This window comes from Salvelinus sp. IW2-2015, linkage group LG32 (assembly GCF_002910315.2).
Source record: "Salvelinus sp. IW2-2015 linkage group LG32, ASM291031v2, whole genome shotgun sequence".
Taxonomy (NCBI): domain Eukaryota; kingdom Metazoa; phylum Chordata; class Actinopteri; order Salmoniformes; family Salmonidae; genus Salvelinus; species Salvelinus sp. IW2-2015.
The window spans coordinates 10427324-10452291 of record NC_036871.1 but is presented as its reverse complement, the minus strand read 5'-3'; the positions used below and the strand labels follow the sequence as shown (position 1 = coordinate 10452291).

At 42.2% G+C, this 24968-nt stretch overlaps 1 protein-coding gene across 1 annotated transcript in view; it reads left to right on the top strand.

Moving 5' to 3' along the window:
• LOC111957281 (small conductance calcium-activated potassium channel protein 2-like) overlaps positions 1-24968 on the top strand; it is a 58971-nt gene that overhangs the window by 6655 nt on the left and 27348 nt on the right. The window contains exons 2-4 of the mRNA XM_023978071.2: positions 16027-16476; positions 21502-21597; positions 22214-22632. Coding sequence (XP_023833839.1) covers positions 16027-16476; positions 21502-21597; positions 22214-22632 — 965 coding nt within the window. The remainder of the gene's footprint in view (positions 1-16026; positions 16477-21501; positions 21598-22213; positions 22633-24968) is intronic.

The window sequence follows — 24968 nt, the reverse complement described above, 5'->3', positions numbered from 1 at the left end:
AGAAGCAAACTGTATCTGGGGGCTGTGACCACAATTCCCAGGACTTTTATCTTGTCGGACTTAATAGCCGGGCATGGGAGGAATCCTGTTGAGCATATAGGGATAGCCGCATGTATTATACGTGGGCCTCCCAACCATACAACAACCTCAAAACAACAGCGGGTTAAGCGAGTAGTACAGTATGTTAGTGAACTGACTGTAAGTGTCTGGGAGGGGGGTCGGGGGGCAGGTGAATACAAATGTGCCGCTATTCCAAATGGCTTCTCTTTCATTTAGCAGAAAAAGAGGGTTATAAAGCAGATAAGAAAATTCAATTAGTTTCTACTGGGTGCTGCCGGAGTCAAAGCCGTGTTACGTGACATATGGTAAGGGCTTTCTCTTAGAATAGGCCTTGGAGGACAGATATCGTGTTTCAACTTGCGTGTTTCTGTAATTTTCCTTCTGGACTCTGAGGCATTGCGGCCGCTGTCTGAATAGGGTCCAGATGCACCTTGGAGGTGATTGCAGTTGCAGATGGAAAAAGGTTTGCAGCTGTCTTTTTCCCAAGAAAATTGAACATAGAATGTGAAAAAAAGTCTAACAAATGTTATGTGAAGGAATAAGGCATTAAAGGGATACTTTGGGATTTTAGCACTGAGGCCCTTCATCTACTTCCCCCGGGTCAGATGAACTGTGTCCAGTATGAAGGAAGTAAGAGTTAAATTCGTGAACTAATGCTAACTAGCATTAGCGCAATGCACTATTGCTAGTTAGGAACCTTCTTAAAACTGGATGCAGAGACATACAAATGGTATCCACGAGTTCATCGGACTGGGGAAGTATTTGCCAAAATCCTGAAGTATCCCTTTAAGGTAAAGCCTGCCACAAAACAGGTGTGAATCGCTAAGTACGACCTGGGTCTTATCTCCATGTTAATGCATTGCTCTTTGAAACGGAGAGTTTCCATGATGCTTTTCTCTCTTCTCAGAACCATGGAGAGCTCTCTCTCTCTCTCTCTCTCTCTCTCTCTCTCTCTCTCTCTCTCTCTCTCTCTCTCTCGACTGAAACTCTGTTGTCTTGTCCTCCTCACATCATCAATCTAAGACTGGATGGATCCACAGCGTTCTCGAGTCAATCTTTACTGAGTTTGTTATGGTATTGATCCATCCTATGCTATAGGTTGTGCTGCACTCTCCCCTTGCTATTGATGTCTCTGCCTTGGGAGAGAAAGAAACGGCCTTTGTCAGGAATTTAGTGGAGGCTCGTTTCAAAATGACTTACATCCTTCAAAATGAACTCTGAAGTTGGATTGTTATGCATTGCCATTGCGTTCCGAGACAGTAAATTCGGCGCCGTGAGACAAAGTTGTGCGATTGCACCAATGAAGGATATTGCCTGTTGTAATAATCTCAGAGTAGAATTTATGACTGTTTGTCCCTATGATGTCAAATAGTCACGAGGGCTGCGTAATAGGATGATGTAGTTTACTGGGTCGGCAAATGCTTGCATGTGTGGAAGCAGAGGGGCCTTTACTGGTATGAAGTACGTGTTTGTGTGTGTGTGTGTGTACATGTGTGTGCGAGTGTGTGKGCTTATGTGCATGTGTGTGCCTGAATGTGTTTATTCTAAAGTGTGTGCACCGCCAGAGCAGAGGGACACACAGGGAGAGACTGTCAGCATGCACGTCTATGTGTGTATATCGACAAGCTCTCATGGTCTCATGTCAGAATTAGACATTCGTTCATGTTTCTGAAATGTCAAATTGCACAGTTGTTCTAAACGTCAAAGTGTTTAAGGTTAAGTTGAGGCATTAACTCAGAATTTTAAGGTTAGGGTTAAGTTCAGGCATAGACTCTGAATTCGTAAGGTTAGGCATTAACTCCGAATGGTTAAGGTAAGGGTTAAGGTTTGGGATAGGCTTAATACCTATAAAAAACAACGTTCTATCGCTGGATTCGAACATGCATCTGGCCCTTTGGAACCAGAGGCAGATGCTTATACTTATGCCCATCTGCCATTCCTGTCCACAACATCCTATTAAAACCAAAGCTTACTTGAAGGTAACAGCGCTCACTATTGACCCTAGTAGCCGGTTTCCACCTCATTTCCCGATGTCCGTTGAATACTGACTTGTATCACAGGTTACCTGCCTGTGTGTATAGGTTGGATATTCCACCTAATCTAGATTTTATCTACATCAATCAAGCAATTACGCAGTAATTGGAGTCTATGGAGGGGAATGGGCAAATAGCACAGATTAGCAAAAGCAAAGAGGAACGTGCTAGAGAGGATAAGCAGAGCATTAAAATGCTGGCCCCARTTCATTTACATATTCAACAGCAAGGCTAAATTACACTAGGATTGGGGTCACACATCAATCTTTAGTTTAGTGAGAAAAGTCATGATTTGTTTTTGTCACATTCTGTCACATTTCAATTCCAAATTCTGAGAGGACCTAGAGAAATTCTGCCAGCCAGTACAGAGCTGTGAAGCATTACACTGTACAACTTTTTCCTGTACATTTACAGCATTATACTGGCAGCTGAGTTGCCAGCTAAATACTGTACTTTGATTTACAGCAGGGATGCTGTAATATGTTTTACAATACAAAAAAACGTGCTGTATTATACAATGCAGCATTATACTGTAAATGAGCCTACAGCCACACAGCTGTATTATATAATTAACGTGCAATAATTWAAAAAAAATGAAAACAATTAAGTAACTATAAAATTGTTGTTGCATAAGTATTCACCCCCTTTGCATAGACAAGCCTAAATTAGTTCATGAATACAATTTGTCTTAACAAATCACATAATAAGTTACATGGACTCACTGTTTGAAATAATAGGGGTTGACATGATTTTTGAATGACTACCCCTTCCTCTGTACCCTACAAATACAACATCTGTAAGGTCCCTCAGTTAAGTATTGAATTTCAAGTGCAGATTCAACTACAAAGACCAGGGAGATTTTCCAAAGCCTTCCAAAGAAGGGCAGTGATTGGTAGATGGGTATTAGTAACAAATCAGACATTGACTATCTCTTTAAGCATGGTCAAGTTAATAACTATGGTGTGAACGATGTATTGAATTGAGCTGCACAACAGGAAGGAAACTGCTCAGGGATGTGAGGCCATTGGTGAGGCCATTGGTGATTTTAAAACAGCTACAGTGTTCAATGGCTGTGATGGGAGTMAACTCTAAGCAACTAAGGAGTGGCTCCGTAAGAAGCATCTCAAGGTCCTGGAGTGGCCTAGCCAGTCTCCAGACCTGAACCCAATAGAAAATCTTTGGAGGTAGCTGAAAGTCCGTATTGCCCAGCGACAGCCCCGAAACCTGAAGGATCTGGAGAAGGTCTGTATGGAGGAGTGGGCCAAAATCCCTGCTGCAGTGTGTGCAAACCTGGTCAAGAACTACAGGAAACGTATGATCTCTGTAATTGCAAACAAAGGTTTCTGTACCAAATATTAAGTTCTGCTTCTCTGATGTATCAAATACTTATGTCATGCAATAAAATGCAAATKAATTACTTAAAAATCATACAATGTGATTTTCTGGATTTTTGTTTTAGATTCCGTCTCTCACAGTTGAAGTGTACCTATGATAAAAATTACAGACTTCTACATGCTTTGTAAGTAGGAAAACCTGCAAAATCGGCAGTGTATCAAATACTTGTTCTCCCCACTGTATGTCCAAATGAAAGATAGCCAGCTAAATGTTACTTCTTCAAAGTCCAAAATAATTGACCCAACCGAAACGTTCACCCCATAGAGATACATAGAGGTCTCATCTTTGTATCTGTGCCATTGTGGCGACTGTGACAGCACAGGCAGCGCCTTTGAGGCTATCTCCATTTTAAAGTTGCATGCACCATGCTCTACCAACTGAGCTGAAGAGGACCACCATGTGGATAGTGGACAAGTGCACGCACAAATGTAGAGTGTTGAGATGCATAGCCAGCAGGGGGGCTCCAACCCGCCAAGAGGCCAAACATTGACATCTATTTTGACAATACCTAGACATCTGTACTGTGCTGTAATGTACTGTACTGTGCTGTAATGTACTGTGCTGTAATGTACTGTACTGTACTGTACTGTACTGTAGTGGTTCACAACCTTTATTGAACCATTTGTTAGGCAAAACAATTCTGCAGCACACCTACAATTAATTTATTTAGTTGTAATGACCTCCATCTCATCTGATCCATACTGCAAATCATCTATTTTCTGTGACAATTTTTCTAAAATACATTAAATAGGCTCTATTTGAATTATTTTCATTTTTACTCATTATGACTAATTTCCCGCAACCTGCGCCAGCTCCTGTAAAATAGTTATTGAGTTTGGAACGGTTTGAGCAGTTTTATGCGTCGTAAAGGTGCGACCACGGAAACAAAGCCATGCTCCATTTGTTTCTATGGCAGAGGCTGTGGTACAGCTATGCCTAATCAATGCTAATGGTTCTCACAGTCGAAGTAAAATGATATACATTACTTGCTTGTGATGCGCGCCCCTCAAATGATACACATTTAACAACAGCCTAAGCACACAGGACTTGAAACAACGATACAGATGTAGCCTAACCATGTGCCATTCAATTTATTATCTGAATGGCACTTGTGCACTCCACAGGTCACGTTTATAAGTGAGCGAATGTTAGGAAAAGTGTGCTGGTTGGGAACCACTGCTCTACTGTACTGTATTATACTGTACTGTATTGTGCTCTACTGTCCTCTACTGTTCTCGGTCTTTAACTTGTCATGTTCTCAACTCACTAGGTCTGTGTCTGGATCTTGGGACCAATGTCCTGATATAAATCTTGGCTCCTGGATATTACCTTAGTCTGTGGCTTACAAAGCATGGGCAACCTAATTTGAAAGAAGATAATGCTCTATGATAACTGGCTAATCACTCCCAACCCATAGGAATCCCTACCCAGTTGACTACTTTTAAATGGTGGAAGCCCTCAATGGCAACGTCTATACTAAAATGAGTTATATATATTTTTTAATTTAACTCGGCATGTCAGTTAAGAACAAATTCTTATTTACAATGACGGCCTACCCCGGACAATGCTAGGCCATTGTGCCCCACCCGATCACGTCTGGATGTGATACAGCCTGGATTGGAAACCAGGGACTGTAGTGACGCCTCTTGAGACGCAGTGCCTTAGACCGCTGCACCACTCGGGAGACCCATTCTATCGATCTAGAGTCCTCCATTTATCTCTATGATTGACACTTGACACCGCAACACCTTTTATTTAGCCAAAATAAAGATAGGTAAAGTGGTAAACATCTAGCATCATAATGAATTAGATGTATAAGTCATTCAATAAATCAACAAGTTTCAGATTCATACAATCAACATTGAATATTTTACAGAGAACAATAGATTTGATGTTTCTCCAAATTCATTTGAAAGGTTTTGAAAAGCAGGTATAAAAAATTGTTTTAACTATTTATTTAATTTGGTAAGCATTCCTAAAATGAATCTGTGATCGAAGGTTAATCAAAATGATCACTACTGTGTATGGTTCAGTCTTTATTGATACTTTTTTCACTATGTTTTGGTTGTGACAAATTGAGTGGGGAATTCAGATAATTATTTAAATATCAAAACATGCGCCAAATACAACAGGTGACCTTACAGTGAAATGCTTACTTTACAAGCCCTTAACCAACAATGCAGTTTTAAGAAAAATACCCCCCCCCCAAAAAAAAAAGTTATAAAAGTAACAAATAATTAAAGAGTAGCAGTAAAATAACAATAGCGTGGCTATATACAGGGGGTACCGGTACAGAGTCAATGTGCGGGGGCACCGGTTAGTCGAGGTAATTGAGGTAATATGTACATCTTTCCCTTAAACCTGACTATCCTCCCTGTTCCTGCCGCTGAAAAACATCCACACAGCATGATGCTGCCAGCACGATGATTCACCGTAGGGACAGTGCCAGGTTTCCTCCAGACATGATGCTTGGCTTCAGGACAAAGAGTTCAATCTTGGTTTTAATCAGACCAGATAATCTTGTTTCTCATGGTCTGAGAGTCCTTTAGGTGCCTATTGGCAAACTCCAAGCGGGCTGTCATGTGCCTTTCACTGAGGAGTGGCTTCCGTCTGGCCACTCTACCATAAAGGCCTGATTGGTGTAGTGCTGCAGAGATGGTTGTCCTTCTGGAAGGTTCTGGAGCTCTGTCAGAGTAACAATCTGGTTTTTGTTCACCTCCCTGACCAAGGCCCTTCTAACCCCAATTGCTCAGTTTGGCCGGGCGGCCAGCTCTAGGAAGAGTCTTGGTGGTTCCAAACATCTTCCATTTAAGAATGATGGAGGCCACTGTGTTCTTGGGGACCTTCAATGCTGCAGATCTGTTTTGGTACCCTTCCCCTCGACACAATCCTGTCTCGGCGCTCTAAGGACAATTCCTTCGACCTCATGACTTGTTTTTTTCTCTGACATGCACTGTCAACTGCAGGACTTTATATAGACAGATGTGTGTCTTTCCAAATCATGTCCAATCAATTGAATTTAACACAGGTAGACTCCAATCAAGTTGTAGAAACATTTCAAGGATGATCAATGGAAACAGGATGCACCTGAGCTCATTTTTAAGTCTCATAGCAAAGGGTCTGAATACTTATGTAAATGTGATATTTAAGTGTATTTTTATGCATTTGTAAAAATGTNTGCACCTGAGCTCATTTTTAAGTCTCATAGCAAAGGGTCTGAATACTTATGTAAATGTGATATTTAAGTGTATTTTTATGCATTTGTAAAAATGTCTAAAAACCTGTTTTTGCTTTGTCATTATGGGGTGTTGTTTGGAGGATATATTGGCATGGGTGTTGTTAGGCCCGAGACAAAATATTCAACAATACCACAACATTGTTGAATACTCGTTTCTGATTGGTCAGAAGGGCATTCTAGAATGGACATTAAAACCAGATAACGGGACAGTTGGAAAAGATATTGGGACTCGGCTCCACCTCATCCCGCTGCGTCGTCCATTATTTCCAAGGTAATATACAGAACGTCAATGTTTATCCCTTACAAATCAGGGCGTGGTTGGACCTACAAACTGTATTGTTGGGGGATTTGAAGGACCACAGTCACAATCACTGTGCTCTTGGGTAAATGTTTTATTTTTGGTGCAATTTCAGCAGAAATGTTGCAGATGGGGAGGTTCAAGTCCCTAATGAGACACCATGGTATAATGGAGGGATGTATTGCAGAAGGAAATGGTAGAATGATGATTTACTGGGAAAGATGGGTTGATCTGTGGCTGTCTGAAGGTTGGAATTAATGAGTGTGGGACTAAATACATGCACAGTATCAATGTTTGAGGTCCTCCAATCAGGGGTGAGGGTGGGAATGTGATTATTGTATGTTTTGTGTTTAGTTATTTCTGTTTTACGCTGTGAGCGGTGTGTGTGCTAGCGCGCTCGCTTCCATGCCCGCCCATGCATCAGCCGGGGATTGGTCCTTCCCACCCTTGGAAAATTCCTTTGGGCGGGGGGCAGGTGGGGGAAAGCACACCCAATGATCAGAGCACCCACTGATGGATCGGCCATTCATATTGTCATTGTATTGGTGTTGTTTTAAAAATGTATTTAAAGTACCAGTCCAAGGTTTGGACACACTTATTCATTCAATTGTTTTTCTTTATTTTGACTGTTTTCTTCATTTTAGAATAAAAGTGAAGACACATTTCAAAAGTATGACATTACACATATGGAATCATGTAGTAACCAAAAAAGTGTTAAACAAATCAAAATAAAAGTTATATTTGAGATTCTTCAAAGTAGCCACCCTTTGCCTTGATGACAACTTTACACACTCTTGGCATTCTCTTAACCAGCTTCATCTGGAATGCTTTTCCAACAGTCTTGAAGGAGTTCCCACATATGCTAAGCACTTGTTGGCTGCTTTTCCTTCACTCTGCAGTCCAACTCATCCTAAACCATCTCAATTGAGTTGAGGTCGGGTGATTGTGGAGGCCAGGTCATCTGATGCAGCACTACATCACCCTTCTTCTTGGTCAAATAGCCCTTACACAGCCTGGAGGTGTGTTGGGTCATTSTCCTGTTGAAAAACAAATGATAGTTCCACTAAGCACAAACCAGATGGGATGGTGTATTGCTAAAGAATGCWGTGGTAGCCATGCTGGTTAAGTGTGCCTTGAATTCTAAATAAATCACAGACAGTGTCACCAGCAAAGCACCCCCACACCATCACACCTCCTCTTCCATGCTTCACGGTGGGAACCACACATGCGGAGATCATCCATTCACCTAAACTGATTTTCACAAAGACATGGCGGTTGGAACCAAAAATCTCAAATTTGGACTCATCAGACCAAAGGACAAATTTCCACCGGTYTAATGTCCATTGCTCGTGTTTCTTGGCCCAAGCATATCTCTTCTTATTATTGGTGTCCTTAAGTAGTGGTTTCTTTTCAGCAATTCGACCATGAAGTCTCCTCTGAACAGTTGATGTTGAGATGTGTCTGTTACTTGAACTCTGTGAAGTATTTATTTGGGCTGCAATTTCTGAGGCTGGTAACTAATGAACTTAACTCTGGGTCTTCTTTTCCAGTGGCGGTCCTCATGAGAGCCAGTTTCGTCATAGCGCTTGATGGTTTTAGTGACTGCACTTGAAGAAACGTTCAAAGTTCTTGAAATGTTCTGCATTGACTAACCTTCATGTCTTAAAGTAATGATGGACTGTCATTTCTCTTTGCTTATTTGAGCTATTCTTGCCATAAGATTGACTTGGTCTTTTACTAAATAGGGCTATCTTCTGTATACCACCCCTACCTTGTCACAACACAACTGATTGRCTCAAAAGCATTAAGAAGGAAAGAAATTCCACAAATTTACTTTTAACAAGGCACACCTGTTAATTGAAATGCATTCCAGGTGACTACCTCATGAAGCTGGTTGAGAGAATGCCAAGAGTGTGCAAAGCTGTCATCAARGCAAAGGGTGGCTACTTTGAAGATTCTCAAATATAACATATATTTTGATTTGTTTAACACTTTTTTTGGTTACTACATGATTCCATATGTATTATTTCATAGTTTTGATGTCTTCACTATTATTCTACAATGTAGAAAATAGTCAAAATTAAGAAAAACCTGTGAATGAGTAGGTGTGTCCAAACGTTTGACTGGTACTGTATGTATATATATATATAAATGTAACCTCTTGCAAGACATGCCTCAAAATATGTTAATGAGCCAGAAACAACAATACCATGCACCCACTAGTGGTCAAATGTTTTTGGTGCTCCAAAAATACAGTAGGGTACTGTATTCTGTGGGGTGGATTTACAGTGCCATTTGAAATACAATACTACCATTTTCTCTGTAGTAATGGTGCAAACATAACAGTCCGTTTATTCACTGTGGCACCCAGAGGCTGGAGTATAGCGAAAGCCTAATCATTACAACAATTATTATCTGGGTGATATTTTTCATCTTAATGAATTTTTTTAACAGTCTGAGCTTCATGCACCTCACCTGAAATTGAAAATGTGAATCTATTGTAGGCCTAAGCTATTCATGTAATATTCGTTTTTACTGTAATAACAATAATAATRAGTATTTTTCAGCATTGTACCCATCATGCAGTGCAATCTACAGCATTAAGTCTATAAAACATATTCCGGGTTTTTTACTGTGCATCTTAAAGTGTTTTACTGTTGAAATTACAGAAAAGTCTTATAATGTACAGATGAAAAATCCTGCAATGCAGGGCATTTTCAACTTGTAGTTTATTTGAGGTTTACAAAGGCTTCTGAAGTTTGTAATTTCCACTTAGACATTTTTTACTTGATTTTCCCCCATGAAAAATATATCAACCCCTCCATTAATTATAATCCACATATTAATTCACATTTCCTGTTTCTGCAGGATTATTTTCCTGATGTAGCAMACTGTCTCAATGAGAACTTGTTCTCAACTAGCTTATCTGGTTAAATAAAGTTGAAATAAAAAAATAAAAAAATAAAATCTGTATGTACTAATACGCGGGCAGTGCGCACTAGCAATATCTATGTTTACATTTACATTCTGCAATCGATTTACGTATTAATCACATTCAGGGAGTCAAGTCAACTATCAACTCCAGTAAATTCCAGAACCGAGTGTCACGTTCGTCTTTTGGATGAAGAGAGGACCAAGGCGCAGCGTGATAACAATACATCTTCTATTTATTATAACGAAGACGAAGAACACTTAAACAAACTATACAAAAACAACAAACGAACGTGAAGCTATAATTACAATAAGTGCAGACACAGGCAACTTATATATAGACAATCACCCACGAACTACCTAATGAATATGGCTGCCTAAATATGGTTCCCAATCAGARACAACGATAGACAGCTGTCTCTAATTGAGAACCAATCTAGGCAACCATAGACATACATACACCTAGACTAGACACTTTAACCAACTAAACCACAGCACCCATAAACATACAAAAACCCCTAGACAATACAAAACACATACATCCCCCATGTCACACCCTGACCTAACTAAAATAATAAAGAAAACAAAGATAACTAAGGCCAGGGCGTGACACCRATCACAATTTCAATTCATGACTTYGTGAGATCTACGGACAATTTTTKAAACCAAGAACTGAATTCCAACTCATTCTACGAATTGTCTGGAATTGAACAAGTTAAACATGCTACTAATGAGGTCCTATTTTTCTCCCAAGGGAGTCCTAAACCCTTTAGTTATATCACTCTGATCTCAGTATTATTCTCTGTGTCTACTGTGACACCTTGGTGCGTACTAATTAGTGCACTATTGTGATGCTGTTGAACGCCTAGTGCATTATTAGCTCTAACAATGGCCATTCAACACCGGCAAAATACCTGTCTTGTCGTCTCCGTGGGGAGTTTTGTCTTGTTTAAGCCATAATTCATTTTTCTTTTCATCTCCGAGGAGGAGATGGGGAGGAGAATGCTGCTTCAGGAAGCCTGTAATTGTGCCTGCTATCAAACTGCAGTCATTTTCACCACAGGCTTTTCTCAAAGGACGGCCCATACTGATTCCACTGAGGAAAACTCCTCTTGTACTGCCTTAGAAAGACTAAACATATATCAGTATACAGTGAGTTTATACTGTTTACTGTGTATACTGGRTAGTATACAGCAAGGATTCTGTAAGTAATTGGTCACAGTGTTTACATTAAAGCGTTGTAGTTTTACTGTATCAAAGTACATTAAGATCTTTCCTTAGAACATTTTCTGACAAGGACGCAGACAGGCTTAGGCGGTGGTGCGTTATATCTTTACTAATTAGACGTGCTTAGATCCTGGCTGGTGCTCTTGGTCGGGTTGGACAGCCCAGCCCTGGTGCCTGCTGGCCTGTCACAGAAATATGACAGCGTCTGTGCAATGTGACAAACCGGCAACTATAGCCTACAGCGCTCTGTCTCAACAGGAGCAGGCTGGGGAGGTTCCCAGGGGTCTGTCCTGTCTTTCTGTCTTTTCCTCCCTCTCTCCCTCCTCCCTCGTGTCCCTCCGTTTTCTTTGTATGAGTCGGCCCTCCTTCACACATGCGCCTCATGTCCGAATACACACAGGCAGACACAAAGGCAGGCAGGCGTACAGGCTGGCAGGCAGGCGTACAGGCTGGCAGGCAGGCGTACAGGCTGGCAGGCAGGCATGCAGGCGTAGAGGCTGGCATTCAGGCAGGCAGGCGTGCAGGCTGGCAGGCAGGCATGCAGGCGTACAGGCTGGCAGGCAGGCAGGCATGCAGGCAGGCACGCTCCCCAACATTTTTCAGTTGGGCTCTTCAGTTATCCCTGGCTGCAAACCGTCTGTCTCTGTCTCTGTGTCAGTCTCAGGCCTGGTCTGATGCTTGGCCGAGGCTTTCACGCACACACGCACGCACGCACACACAAACACACACAAACACACAAACACTCCTGCATACCGCAGGAGGTTGGTGGCACCTTAATTGGGGAGAACAGGCTCATGGTTATGGCTGGAGCGGAATCAGTGGAATGGTATCAAATACATTAGACACATGGTTTCCAGGTGTTAGATGCCATTCTGTTCGCACCGTTCCGTAAATTATTTTAAGCCGTCCTCCCCTCAGCAGCCTCCTGTGATGCACACACTCTTATGCACACGTACACACCCCCCCCACACACACACACATGGGTTGGCTGTACAGTGCACTATTTCAATTTCAAGGGATTGTGTGTGCATTCAAAACTGCGGTGCAGTTGCTCCATCAAGCCCAAAAGAAGGAGGGTATTCTATTAGATTGGAGCCGGCTGGAGAGGGAAGTGAAGGAGGGAGGGAGCTAGAGGAGGAGATAGGCAGAGAGTTGCAGTGCTTCATTTCAACTGTTCTGCACTGTGGCTTTTCAATTTGATTAAGAGGCTCCATTTCATACAGGCTGGATGCTGTGTGCCATTCAGAATGAAAATTGAAGCGTTCGCCGGGACAGACAACTACCCCATGTCTCCTTCTGAAGGAGGATCAGCGGACAAAGGAAACCACGGCTTGTTGTGCCCTTCACGTCCCAAATAGCACCCTATTCCCTATATACTGCACTACTTTTGACCAGGGCCCATAGGGCACTATATAGGGTAATGCACTATTTGGGACGCACACTTTTTGTCGGGGTGGGAAACAGGAGAGAGCACCCTTTGCATGGTAAAGAGCTGGGTGTGGTTTCTGGTCAAGAGTAGTCCACTATTTAGGCAATAGAGTGACATTTGGGACACACAATTCTTCAGCTGTGGAAAACGGGAGAGAGCACTCTCTGCATGGCAAAGAGTATGACATGCATCATACTTTTGATTTCTTCTATGGAAGTCAAATACAATTAACTGAAATGCATGGAAATTCACCGAAATGAAACGCATCACAATAGAGGAACAGTAGTTCAAATGTCAAAATGGAATAGATTATGTGTTGTGAGTTGGGAGGATGGTACAGAATGAGCTCTTTTGGGATATCCATGTGAGATTTGCCTGTAGAAAAAGGTTATGTGTTACTGTACTTCCATCTTACCTTCTTGTATTTCTCTTGAGCCATCTCCTATACGGTATGGACACCCCCATCTAGGAGTTAGTTAGTCAGTCAGYGGTCAGTGGTATATTTTCAGCCACCAAGAGAGCCTGCAGCATAATGGTCAGAAATGGTGACCGAAGCCAAGGGGAGAAGCGTATTCCTCCATTTCTCTCAATCTCCTTCCATCAATACTGTTCAGTATGTTATTGGAATAACCTGTCATGGCTCCTTTCTGTTTACCTCCTTGGTCTGATACGGCAGKCCTATCCATTTGCTTTGATCGATTGTCATTTAATCACTTAACAAAGCAAACTTTGTCTTTGTGTTTTATTTTCAGCCTCAGAAGGGTCATTTTATTGGGGAAATGAATCATGACAAATCGGCGTCGCTAGGGAACTGTAATTGTCCCACCTTTTCTAGGTGAAAAGGGAGGTGCTAGTATATATAATGAAGTTTGAGGTCTTCCAATTCCCTTCAAGCAACCTTATGGTAGGAATGTGCCACTATCTGAGATACGTTTCAAAAAGGGGTCTTAATGACGCAATGATAAAACTATTTAATACAGTAAAGGGGATTAGAACACCCTGTCCCCCTCTAATCCTTAACCTTTAGTCTGGTCTGTGTCAGGCGATAGTGTCACTGGGCTTGTCACGGTTGTGTGTAGAGACGGACCAAGGCGCAGCGTGCTCTGAGTTCCACATCTTAATTTTTTTGTGAAACTTACAAAACAAAAGGAAACAAACAACAAACCGTAACATAAGAGGTGCTACATGCACTAACTCAAAAACAAGATCCCACAAAACACAGTGGGGAAATRGCTGCCTAAATATGATCCCCAGTCAGAGACAACGATAAACAGCTGCCTCTGATTGGGAACCATACCAGGCCAACATAGACATACAATAACCTAGATAACCCACCCTAGTCACACCCCGACCTAACCAACATAGAGAATAAAAGGCTCTCTATGGTCAGGGCATGACAGGGCTGGACTTAGTACATTTCCATTATGGGCAATCAGACTTTATTTCCAAACACATCTAGAGGCATTAGGGAGCTCACTCAAGMCAAATAAAAGGCAGTATTGTCAAACACCCCCGTTATTTTGGGGAAATGCACTGTTCCATGTGAAGTCAAGTTTTACAAGCCATTATGATAAACTGARTGAACTGCCTGAAGAGCTGTGGAGATGCCACTGGAATGCACGCCAGTGTAGTACTGTACTAGCTAGCATTGTACACTACCGTGAAAAATGTTGGGTCACTTAGAAAAGCACATTTTTTGGTCCATTAAAATAACATAACATTTATCAGAAATACAGTGTAGACATTGTTAATGTTGTAAATGACTATTGTAGCTGGAAATGTCAGATTTTCTTATGGAATATCTACATAGCCGTACAGAGGCCCATTATCGGCAACCATCACTYCTGTGCCATATCTCAGACTGGCCAATAAAAAGAAAAGATGGGCAAAAGAACACAGACACTGGACAGAGATATGGCTTTTTCTTTGCAACTCTGCCTAGAAGGCCAGCATCCCGGAGTTGCCTCTTCACTGTTGACGTTGAGACTGGTGTTTTGCAGGTACTATTTAATGAAGCTGCCAGTTGAGGACTTGTGAGGCGTCTGTTTCTCAAACTAGAMACTCTAATGTACTTGTCCTCTTGCTCAGTTGCGCACCGGGGCCTCCCACTCCTCTTTCTATTCTGGTTAGAGCCAGTTTGCACTGTTCATTTCTCAGAACAAGAATAGACTGAYGAGTTTCAGAAGAAGGTCTTTGTTTCTGGCCAGTTTGAGCCTGTTATCGAACCCACAAATGCTGATGCTCCAGATAATCAACTAGTCTAAAGAAGGACAGTTTTATTGCTTCTTTAATTAGCACGACAGTTTTCAGCTGTGCTAAARTAATTGCAAAAGGGTTTTCTAATGATCAATTAGCCTTTTAAAATGATAAACTTGGATTAGCTAACACAACGGGCCATTGGAACACAGGAGTGATGGTTCCTGATAATGGAACCAATTATCAGGAACCATCACTCCTGTGTTCCAATGGCCCGTTGTGTACGCCTATGTAGATATTCCATAAAAAATCTGCCGTTTCCAGCTACAGTAGTCATTTACAACATTAACAATGTCTACACTGTATTTCTGATCAATTTGATGTTATTTTAATGGACAAAAAATGAGCCTTTCTTTCAAAAACAAGGACATTTCTAAGTGACCCCAAACTTTTGAACGGGAGTGTACGTATACTGTACATTTTTCTGCACTTCCTCTGCTTTCTCACCCCATTTAACTCTTGCTTCTCCTTGAATCAGTGATGCAATGCAATCACACTCTGGTTCAAAGAYAGCACCGAAAGGTCTGAGCAGGAAGCCTCTTCAATTTAGATGCTGTTTTTGACAAACAGATGACGAAGACACGTCTTTGGCTGAAGAATGTCCTTGATTTCCCTTTGTCTGATTAAAGAAAAGCAACTCAGTCACGCAGTCTTTTGGACAACCCGTCTCTGCAGGAAAAAGYGTTTCTTTATYAGGAAACAAGGTCACGCAGCACATAAATCTTTCATACTGAAATTTGTGCCGCACAAAGATGAAACGTTCTGCACTTTGTAGGGTCCACTATTAGTTATATGGCTTTATTTATGCATCCATCTTCATTCACTGTGTGTTTTTGCTCTGTTGATCTGGATGCATTATTTGTGAGGGACAGCTGATGTGTGCCATGTACAGCAGAACAATAACACAGATATTGTCATCCCTTAGCATTGATTTAGTGCAGAGCAGTGTTTCTAGTTTGTGCTTCTGACTCCGGCCCATGGGGTATTGCTCAAATTGAAGTTATAAAGAAAAGGTGGTCCTCAAAAGAGGACTATACTGTAGTTTCCCATTCTCTGACACCAGACCGATTGGTGAGATATCCCTCCACCCTCAGCCACTGATGCACCGTTGAGTTTGGTTTCTGTTTCTCTAACATCCTCTTGTCTTTTTTTCCGCCAGGCAACCACTGAGCAAAAGAAGCTGAGCCATGCTGGATCCAACCCCTCCCTCTCCGAGAGCAGCGGCCGACTCCCTCAGATAGCCATGAACACCTGCAAGCACAATGGCGGCGTAGTGAGACCACTGGGCAGCCTGGCGTCGTCGCGGCGCAACCTAGCAGAGCTCGACTCCGAAACACAGCCCCTCCAGACGCTGCACAGTTCTGGCCTGGAGGTGGTGGTTTCCAAGGGCAACGGTGAGGACCCCGGCAAGGCGTCCAACGAGAGCCTGGTCAGGGACGGGAACGGTGCTCCTGTGAAGAAGAAYAAAGACATCGGCTATAGGCTCGGCCACCGGAGGGCGCTCTTTGAGAAGCGAAAGAGACTCAGTGACTACGCACTCATCTTCGGGATGTTTGGAATTGTCGTCATGGTGACGGAGACGGAACTGTCCTGGGGAGTTTACGGCAAGGTAATTAGTGTGGGTGGTCTTTTTGTTTGTTGCCTACCTCCAATACTCTTGGGTCGTTCCACATATAGTGTACGTTTTGCGTCCCTTAGATATTTTAAGTATACTGAACAAAAATATAAACGCAACATTACACAATTTCAACGATKTTACTGAGTTACAGTTCATATTAGATAATCAGTCAATTGAAATACATTCATTAGGCCCTAMTCTATGGATTTCACATGACTGGGCAGGGGCAAAGCCAATCAGAATGAGTTTTTCCCCACAAAAGGGCTTTATTACAGACAGAAATACTCCTCCGTTTCATCAGCTGTCCGGATGGCTGGTCTCAGACGATCCCACAGATGATGCAGCTGTATGTGGAGGGCCTGGGCTGGCGTAGTTGCACGTGGTCTGCAGTTGTGAACATACAGTGCCTTCGGGAAAGTATTCAGACCCCTTGACTTTTTCCACATTTTGTTACGTTGCAGACTTATTCTAAAATTGATTAAATTGTTTTTTTCCCCCTCATCCATCTACACACAATAAGGTATTTCTGTTCTGTTTTTTATATTTAATACATTTGCAAAAATATCAAAAAAACTGTTTCGCTTTGCCATTATGGGGTATTGTCTGTAGATTGCTGAGGAATTTATTTTATTAAATTCTTTTTTGGAATAAGGCTGTTACGTAAAAATTTTGGGAAAAAGTCAAGGGGTTTGAATGCTTTCCGAAGGCACTGTATAATAGTCAAATCATAGTGTAAATGCAGATGAGCTTTTTCTACTAATTTTAGCAATTTCTGGTGTTTTGTGGTGGAAAACTGGGTGTGTCGAGCATAACATAACATGCCAACCTGTTACCCAATAGATAGATAGGATAGGCTATAAATATTTAAACAAAACATTTTTTGGGGTGAAGCTTGCATTTAATTGCCCCTCCCTGTTATACACAACAAGCTTCCATTCCCCCTGTCACAAGCGGATTCATGGCTGATTTAAGATGAAAACATCAACCCTGTTGATCAACCCTGTTATTTCATTTGGCACTTCTTTCGCTCGTTGTATTTTTTATTCAACGTCTTGAGATGGTAAAAACATAAATTGCTCTTTGTCAGAATGTTAAAATTAGGTGACTTTTCTTTTCCTTTTCTTTTTTTAACTTCACTACCCAAAACATACTCTATCGGTGGAACGACCCTCCTATGTTATGTGTAGATATGTAGTAATGTTAAACATGGTGAACACACAGTCAATTTCATAAAGATATATCTGTATTAAAGTAACAAAAACCTGCCTCAACATTATATTTGTGAGGATGGCCTTTTTGAAAAGTTTGATTTCCTATTGGAATAGACAACTGCTGCAGTATCAGAGGGCAGAGCTTGGCCAAAGGACTGTTTTCACTAGGCTGCTGATGGTATTCTGAGAATCTCTTTGAAGACAACAGTCGAACAAGATGCTGCACAATCAAGCAATGGAGCGAGCTACTTCAAAGTGTCTGACCCCTGCAAACAATAATGAGTTGTTAGGACGTCCTCAGGTTTTTCTCTAGTTCCCGGTTGGTCCCGTGGACGTCCCCCAGGATGTTTTTAGGAAATTATTGGGACATTGTGTCCCCACAGAACGTTCCCTTAGGACCATCACACAATGTCCTAAGATCTAGTCAAATGAAAGCCCTGATAACCTCCTAAAAAGGTCCTGACATGGTCCTCAGTGACGTCCTGAAAACATACAGGGAACTAAACAAAGGTCCCCCAGAGAACGTTACCTTTGGGACCATCACTCGATGTGATAACAAGATAATGTAGCGGCAAAACCGTATACGGACCTAATGGGAAGGTCCTCGAATGTCCTCAGGACATCCTGTATTTTCTGGGACATTATCTCTGACCAGCGCATGGGAGTGTCAGAACAACCCAACATGGGGGCAGGCTGCTGTAATTTCACAGTCGCATCGGCCTGGTCGTGACTCCCAGACCTAACATTCGCTCTATCAACCAATCAATTTGGATTTGGGCAGTGCTTTCTGTCTAGACATTTTTTCACAGTGCACTTGGGGAGAAGTTCGGCCCCAATGTTTACAAGGCTGCACTGTTGGCTAGCGTCACCACATAGTCAATGCTACGAGCCAGCATTGATTGCCCTAAGTAATAGCTGGAACGGCTACTCTATTTTTTTTTTTTACAACTGCATGAGGTAAAGATACAGCACCAATGTTTTGGTCAAGTCCAGCCAAATCCATAAATGTATTTGAATTTAATTGATGAATCCAATACTGCCTATAGGTGTTTATAAGGTTTCTACCCTGCAAACGAAAATAAGTTGTTAGGACGTCCCCAGAACTTCACGAAATGGTCGCCTGGAGGTTTTGTCTAGTTCCCGGTTAGTCCCGGGGACGTCACCTGATGGTTGCAAAGAAAGACCCTTTACTCAGTATTTTGTTGAAGCACCCTTGGCAGTGATTAAAGCATAGAGTTTTCTTGGGTACGATGCTACAAGCTTGGCACACCTGTATTTGGGGAGTTTCTCCCATTCTTCTCTGTAGATGCTCTCAAAAAATTAAGTTATACATAGGGAACGGGCACCCTAGCTTCATTAGAAATCACCCCTTGTTACTGTTGCCAATCCCATCAAGGACCTGATTGGTGAACCACTGATCCATTCACAGCTCTTTGTCTTATTTATACAGTAATTATTAGTCAACATGTCCTCATCTGGAATTTAAACTCACAATCTCTTGGTTCTCAGCTGCTTTTTTGGTCCTATGGCTACCACGCTGTAACAGCATGAAGCGAACCCGTGCACATGCGCAGATATTTTGTGGGACCGTGTGTGACTGTGTGAGAGCAAAATCTTGCATCTCGCTCATCTCAATATCTGCGGCGCTGCTCGTAGCAACGTCATTTCGGCTGAGTCTACCTTTAAGAAAAAGTATTATATTTATCATAGTGATAAAAGTACCCACCTAATTATTTTTATACTTGTAAAATGAAAGTACTAAAAAGGTCCTGACATGGTCCTCAGTGACGTCCTGATAAATTAAATGGAACTACACAAAGGTCCACCAGAGAACGTTCCCTTGGGACAATCATGTGACGTCCTCATGACCATCATGAAACGTCCCCTTGTGATCATTGAATGTCCCATGGATAACGTCCTCTCAGAGCCAAATAGGAACCTTTTCGTAACGTTCCCTAATGGACATCAAAATACCTCATTATTACGTTATACTGCGACCAAACCCAGACCTGTACTGAACGTCCTCTTATGGTCCCTAGGTTAACGTCATGTTTTAATGTTCCTAGGACGTTCTCAGAAGGAAAACCTTTAAAGGGACCTAATGGGAATGTCACCTAATTTCCTTAGGACGTCCCCTGTTTGCTGGGTGTTAACCAATTGTTTTAGAAAATGTAGATTCATTTTCGGAGTTGACCTAAGTTCAAATTGAACTGACCCCATCCCTGAGTGACACGGCACTCCTCCCACATAAGACGGGCTACAATACGAATGAGCCATTTTCTATCTTGCATGTCACATCACATGGACATCAAGGTTTTCCGAGCCCTTAAGGAGGGTTAATGCGTTAAAGGGAGTGAGCTTTGAGACTGAAAAATCCTTGAACTTCTGGCAGGTGGATTAATTGGTTTACTCAATGTTATTTCACTGGGGACTTCTCAAAACAATTTCAGACATTAGAGTGTCTTSGGAGGTACCAGAGACCTGAGGGGCAAAGCAATTTAGTTGATTGCTAAAAATACATTTGCAAATTTTCTCTCCGCCTACTATGTCTATTGGCTGCATGGCCAGTGTAATGGCTCATATTCTAATGCATGCTTTCTTGACCCCACCCCAAGAGAGCATATCAATATCCATTTACAACAACTTGGACGTCTGCGGGCCTTGACAACCGAGTAATGGGCAGCTTTTACAATCGCTAGTGGCGTTTATGAATGATGATTCCCGTTGTTGTTTTTGCCGCTGTTGTCAGGATCGTGATTACAACCCCACGTCATTACCATAACACGTTTTACTCCCCACCACTATTACAGCTGATTTATCAAATTGCTTTTTACCCACAGAGGGAACTCGAGTAGTGCAGGCCCTCATTCCAAAGATCTATGATTCCTTTGTATACGTTGCAGCTCTAGCATCCAAACGACCAATTCATCACTCGCACCACTCATCTAGGGTCACGTCTTGCTAATGCCAGGATATGCACAACAGAACTGCGCCGTTTCTGCATCTACTATTAAATTGAAAATACCTCTCTCCCCTCTTAGTGGCAGCGTTTATTAATTAGTAGTTAGCATACTGTAGACAGCCACTGTTTCACCTCTACTTTCTGCCACTGTCATGTTTTGAGAGAACACTTTGTGGTGCTCTCTCGTTAGGTTTTAAGCTAATAAAAGGTGGTTTTCACCAGTTTGTTGTTGCCCGCGCTGTCAGTGTTTCTCTCCCCAGCCGCTCTGCTTGTTTTTCTCTCCTACTACAGTCACTCCAAAGAAGTTAAAAGTTGGAAGGATTTATTTGCTCCATCCAACTAGAAATCTGAAATCAACATGCTTTGCCCACCATTTTTTACATTTAACTAGGCAAGTCAGTTAAGAACAAATTCTTATTTACAATGACAGCTTAGGGACAGTGGGTTAATTGCCTTGTTCAGGGGCAACTGCCTTGTCAGCTTGGGGATCTGACCTATAAACCTTGTGGTTACTGGCCCAACACTCTAACCACTAGGCTACCTCCTCTAACCACTAGGTTACCTGCTCTAACCACTAGGCTACCTCCTCTAACCACTAGGCTACCTGCCACCCCATTAAGACTGCTTGAGACTGATTGACACAGGTGAAGATTTATTAAGCAGTTTATATTAATGCTTTTAGGTATGACCCAGGTATGACCACTCTTCTGAAAGTCAACGTAGGTTCTACATGAATCATCAATAAAGAACTAAATATATTGTTAATATATTTTCTATATTTATATTTGTCATCAATATTACTGTCTCTAAAATAATATTTTATGTCTTTGTCTCTCACTGCAGGAATCTTCGTACTCATTTGCACTGAAATGCCTTATCAGCCTTTCCACTGTTATATTGCTTGGTCTTATAATAATGTACCATGCCCGGGAAATCCAGGTGAGTCGAAATAATGGAACAATGTTGCAGGAAATACCATTTCATTATGTCATTTATGTGGTGATGTGGTGATTGCCTGAATTGCTCGAAAATGACATTTCATGGATGCAGTAATGCATGCAGTGTAATTGAGTTTGATTATCTTATTGCATTGATTATGATGCCTATTACTAATAAATCGTAATATTTAAAGTTTTTCGTTTTATTTTTAGGATTCAACAGTTATACAGGTCAGCTTAATTGGGTATATTAGATATTTTACCGTCCTACTTCAGTTGATTTATATTATGATATTTACTAAGACACTAAGACAACAATGCAATGTACTCTCAACAAGGTGCTCTCTGGTACTTATTTTARGACCATWTTTTAAATAAAGAGGGGCATCTATAAAATATTTGATAAAGTTTGTACGGTCTAAATCTGGTATAAAGCTAAGCACTGTGGAACAATGTGTACCTACACTGCAGTAAGAAACTACCTGCTTATATAATTACCTGGTAAATGCATGGTTTTAGCACCGCATCTGTTAAGTGTGACCAACGAAGACTGTCAAATAAAGTATATAAAGACTGTAAAATAAAGCATAACTGAGCTATTTTGTGCTCCTCTGCAGCTGTTCATGGTGGACAATGGGGCGGACGACTGGAGGATAGCCATGACGTACGAGCGCATCTTCTTCATCGTGCTGGAGCTGCTGGTGTGCGCCATCCACCCCATCCCGGGCCATTACCGCTTCACGTGGACGGCGCGGATTGCCTTCACCTACACGCCGTCGACGGCCAACGCCGACGTGGACATCATCCTCTCCATYCCCATGTTCCTSMGSCTCTACCTGATCGGCCGCGTCATGCTGCTGCACAGCAAGCTCTTCACGGACGCCTCGTCGCGCAGCATCGGCGCCCTCAACAAGATCAACTTCAATACGCGCTTCGTCATGAAGACCCTCATGACCATCTGCCCCGGCACCGTGCTGCTTGTCTTCAGCATCTCCTCCTGGATCATTGCCGCCTGGACGGTGCGCGTCTGCGAGAGGTAAACAACAGCTAGGGAGTTCCCTAGAGAGGGAAAACCACTGCCGCRCGCCACAGAAACGCACGCCCCACCGCTGTGCACTGTGTGTGTCGGCACTCCCCCGTCTCTCTTTCTCCCTCAGTCTCATTTTCTGTTATCGGTGTCCTGTTGTGTTGTTGTGTTCTGTTCGTCCTCACTAGTCATACCCCCCCACACACACACACACAAACACACACTACTGACTGAGTGAGAGAAAAAAAACATGCGTTTCATTAGCTCAGCGATCACTACACGAGTCCCTACTCCTTGTTTTTATGCTATTTTAGCAGCTTTTCCATAATTCATGAGTGTCTAATTGTTTGTTTGCTGAATGGTTTGTTTTGGTAATGCTGAGCAGCCCCAAGGATCCCCGTTCCCTCCAAAACTGCACATCAGGCTTTATCTCAAGGGGGCGGTGGGGATTCTCACAGATTCTCAGAGAAAAGGGAGGAGGCAGGGAAGAGCGTACTTTTTTTTTTTCAGATCCCGCGCTTTATGCCGAGAAAATTTGAGGTTTATAATTGATTTGATGTTAAGTTGTTTAGTTTGCAGGGGCTGAGGGAGRTGGGATGGGTTGACGTCAGCTCCCGTAAGGCTCGTTATGAGAAATGGCTGCAAGTCAAAAAGTTAAACAGACAAATCAGTCAACAGGAATGCTCGCTGTCAGTCTGTCATGTTGTCAGTCAGTCTTTCGGTCAGTTGCTCTCCTACGTCTTGCCTGCTTTTTTTATTTTCTCCCTTTCCCTCCCACTTCCTCCCGTACTTCCTCCCTCTGTTAACACCACTAACAAATTCCCCCTGCACCCTCGAGCCATAGGGTCCAGCAGAGAAAACAGTGTTTGACCTTTGGCTCCACCTCCACATGAAAAAGGAAAGCAGTAGGGTGAGGTGCAACTCGCATCCTAGTTCACCAAGTAGTTTGTTGGCACACATTCAAAAGAACACTCTATTCATCATAGTCTACAGGAACGAATAGCGTTTTGCTGAAGTTACTTGCATGACACCATTTTAAAGTGGTACYGTCACAAGAATGGATATACTGGTATTTAAGTCTTAATTTAACAATGAGAGACACATGTGTTGCCAAATACAGTGAAAATCATGAATCGAAAGTATGGATGGCATTGTTGATGGTGTTCTATTTGTCTAGTAATTTCCCAACACTACAAAGGAAAACTATAGAACCACAGAGAAATTTAACCAAGCTCTTTAGTAAATATTTATGGTATCTATGGTACTACGGATATGTATGGTACTTGAGCCCAACATGCGGCTGGAGTCAACACAATAGAGTGGCTAATAGGGTCAGGAGAGATGATATCCCCATCACCACTCCGTGCCAAACTAGTCCGCAGCAGTGCATGTTATATGAGACAGTCCAATTATGGGTTCAATTTGAAAGTAACATGTTTACGTGTGTTTGGGTGTGTATGTGTTTGTCTTGTGTGTGTGTGTGCGCGTGTGTGTGTGTGTGTCTATAATGTTATGTTGTACTTTCTATTTCCCCATTATGCTGCTCCATAGGGATACCATGTGAGTTCTCGCTCTCTAGTGGAAAACGTATCATTTTGCACCGAGCTGGCGCCACTGCTGCCCTGAGTGGGGGAGGGGAGGGGGGGGGGGGGCGAGGGGCAGCCATCCCCAAAAAACTGCTATCCTTTCCAAACAGAGTATGGCAAAGGAGGACTAGGTATTTCCCTATTAGCTGGCATGAATGTGGCACCTATATATATTTAAAAAAAAATGTAATCTGAAAAAAAACATCCAGGCTTTTAGTGGCTAGGAGCATAGGGGAAACCTATGATTTGAGCAGCACTTTGAACCAAGCGTCTCTTTCTAAACTGTTTTATGCTAGCAAAAAGGAGGAGGAGGAAGCGGAGGCGGAGGGAATTTGTGATAAAATTGGAGCAGCTCCTTCAAGTCACCTTCACGAGCAAGCCTGAGGGCAATTCTCGTTTTTTTATTTTATTCCTCTTCCTTATGCAATTGTTATAGATCCATAATGTGCCCACTCTTTCCAGCATCTACTTCAAAGATTTTGCTGAGGAACAAAAGCTTTTTAGTCCTTTGGGTTCACACACATTACCATTTCATTATGTGTCTCCCCTCACAGAATTGATTAAATGATGTCATAATGGTTAGGTATTCAACAGGCTTTTGTCACTTTTTCCCAGCTGATTCAGTTTGCTCCGGACGTGGCAAAGGAAATAGAGAGATAAATATTCACACAAGACATCTGTGCTTATTTGAGGTGAAAATAAACGTCAAGTCATTTGTCTGGTCAAAATCGTTAATGTGGATTTGAGCTTGATTTGGAC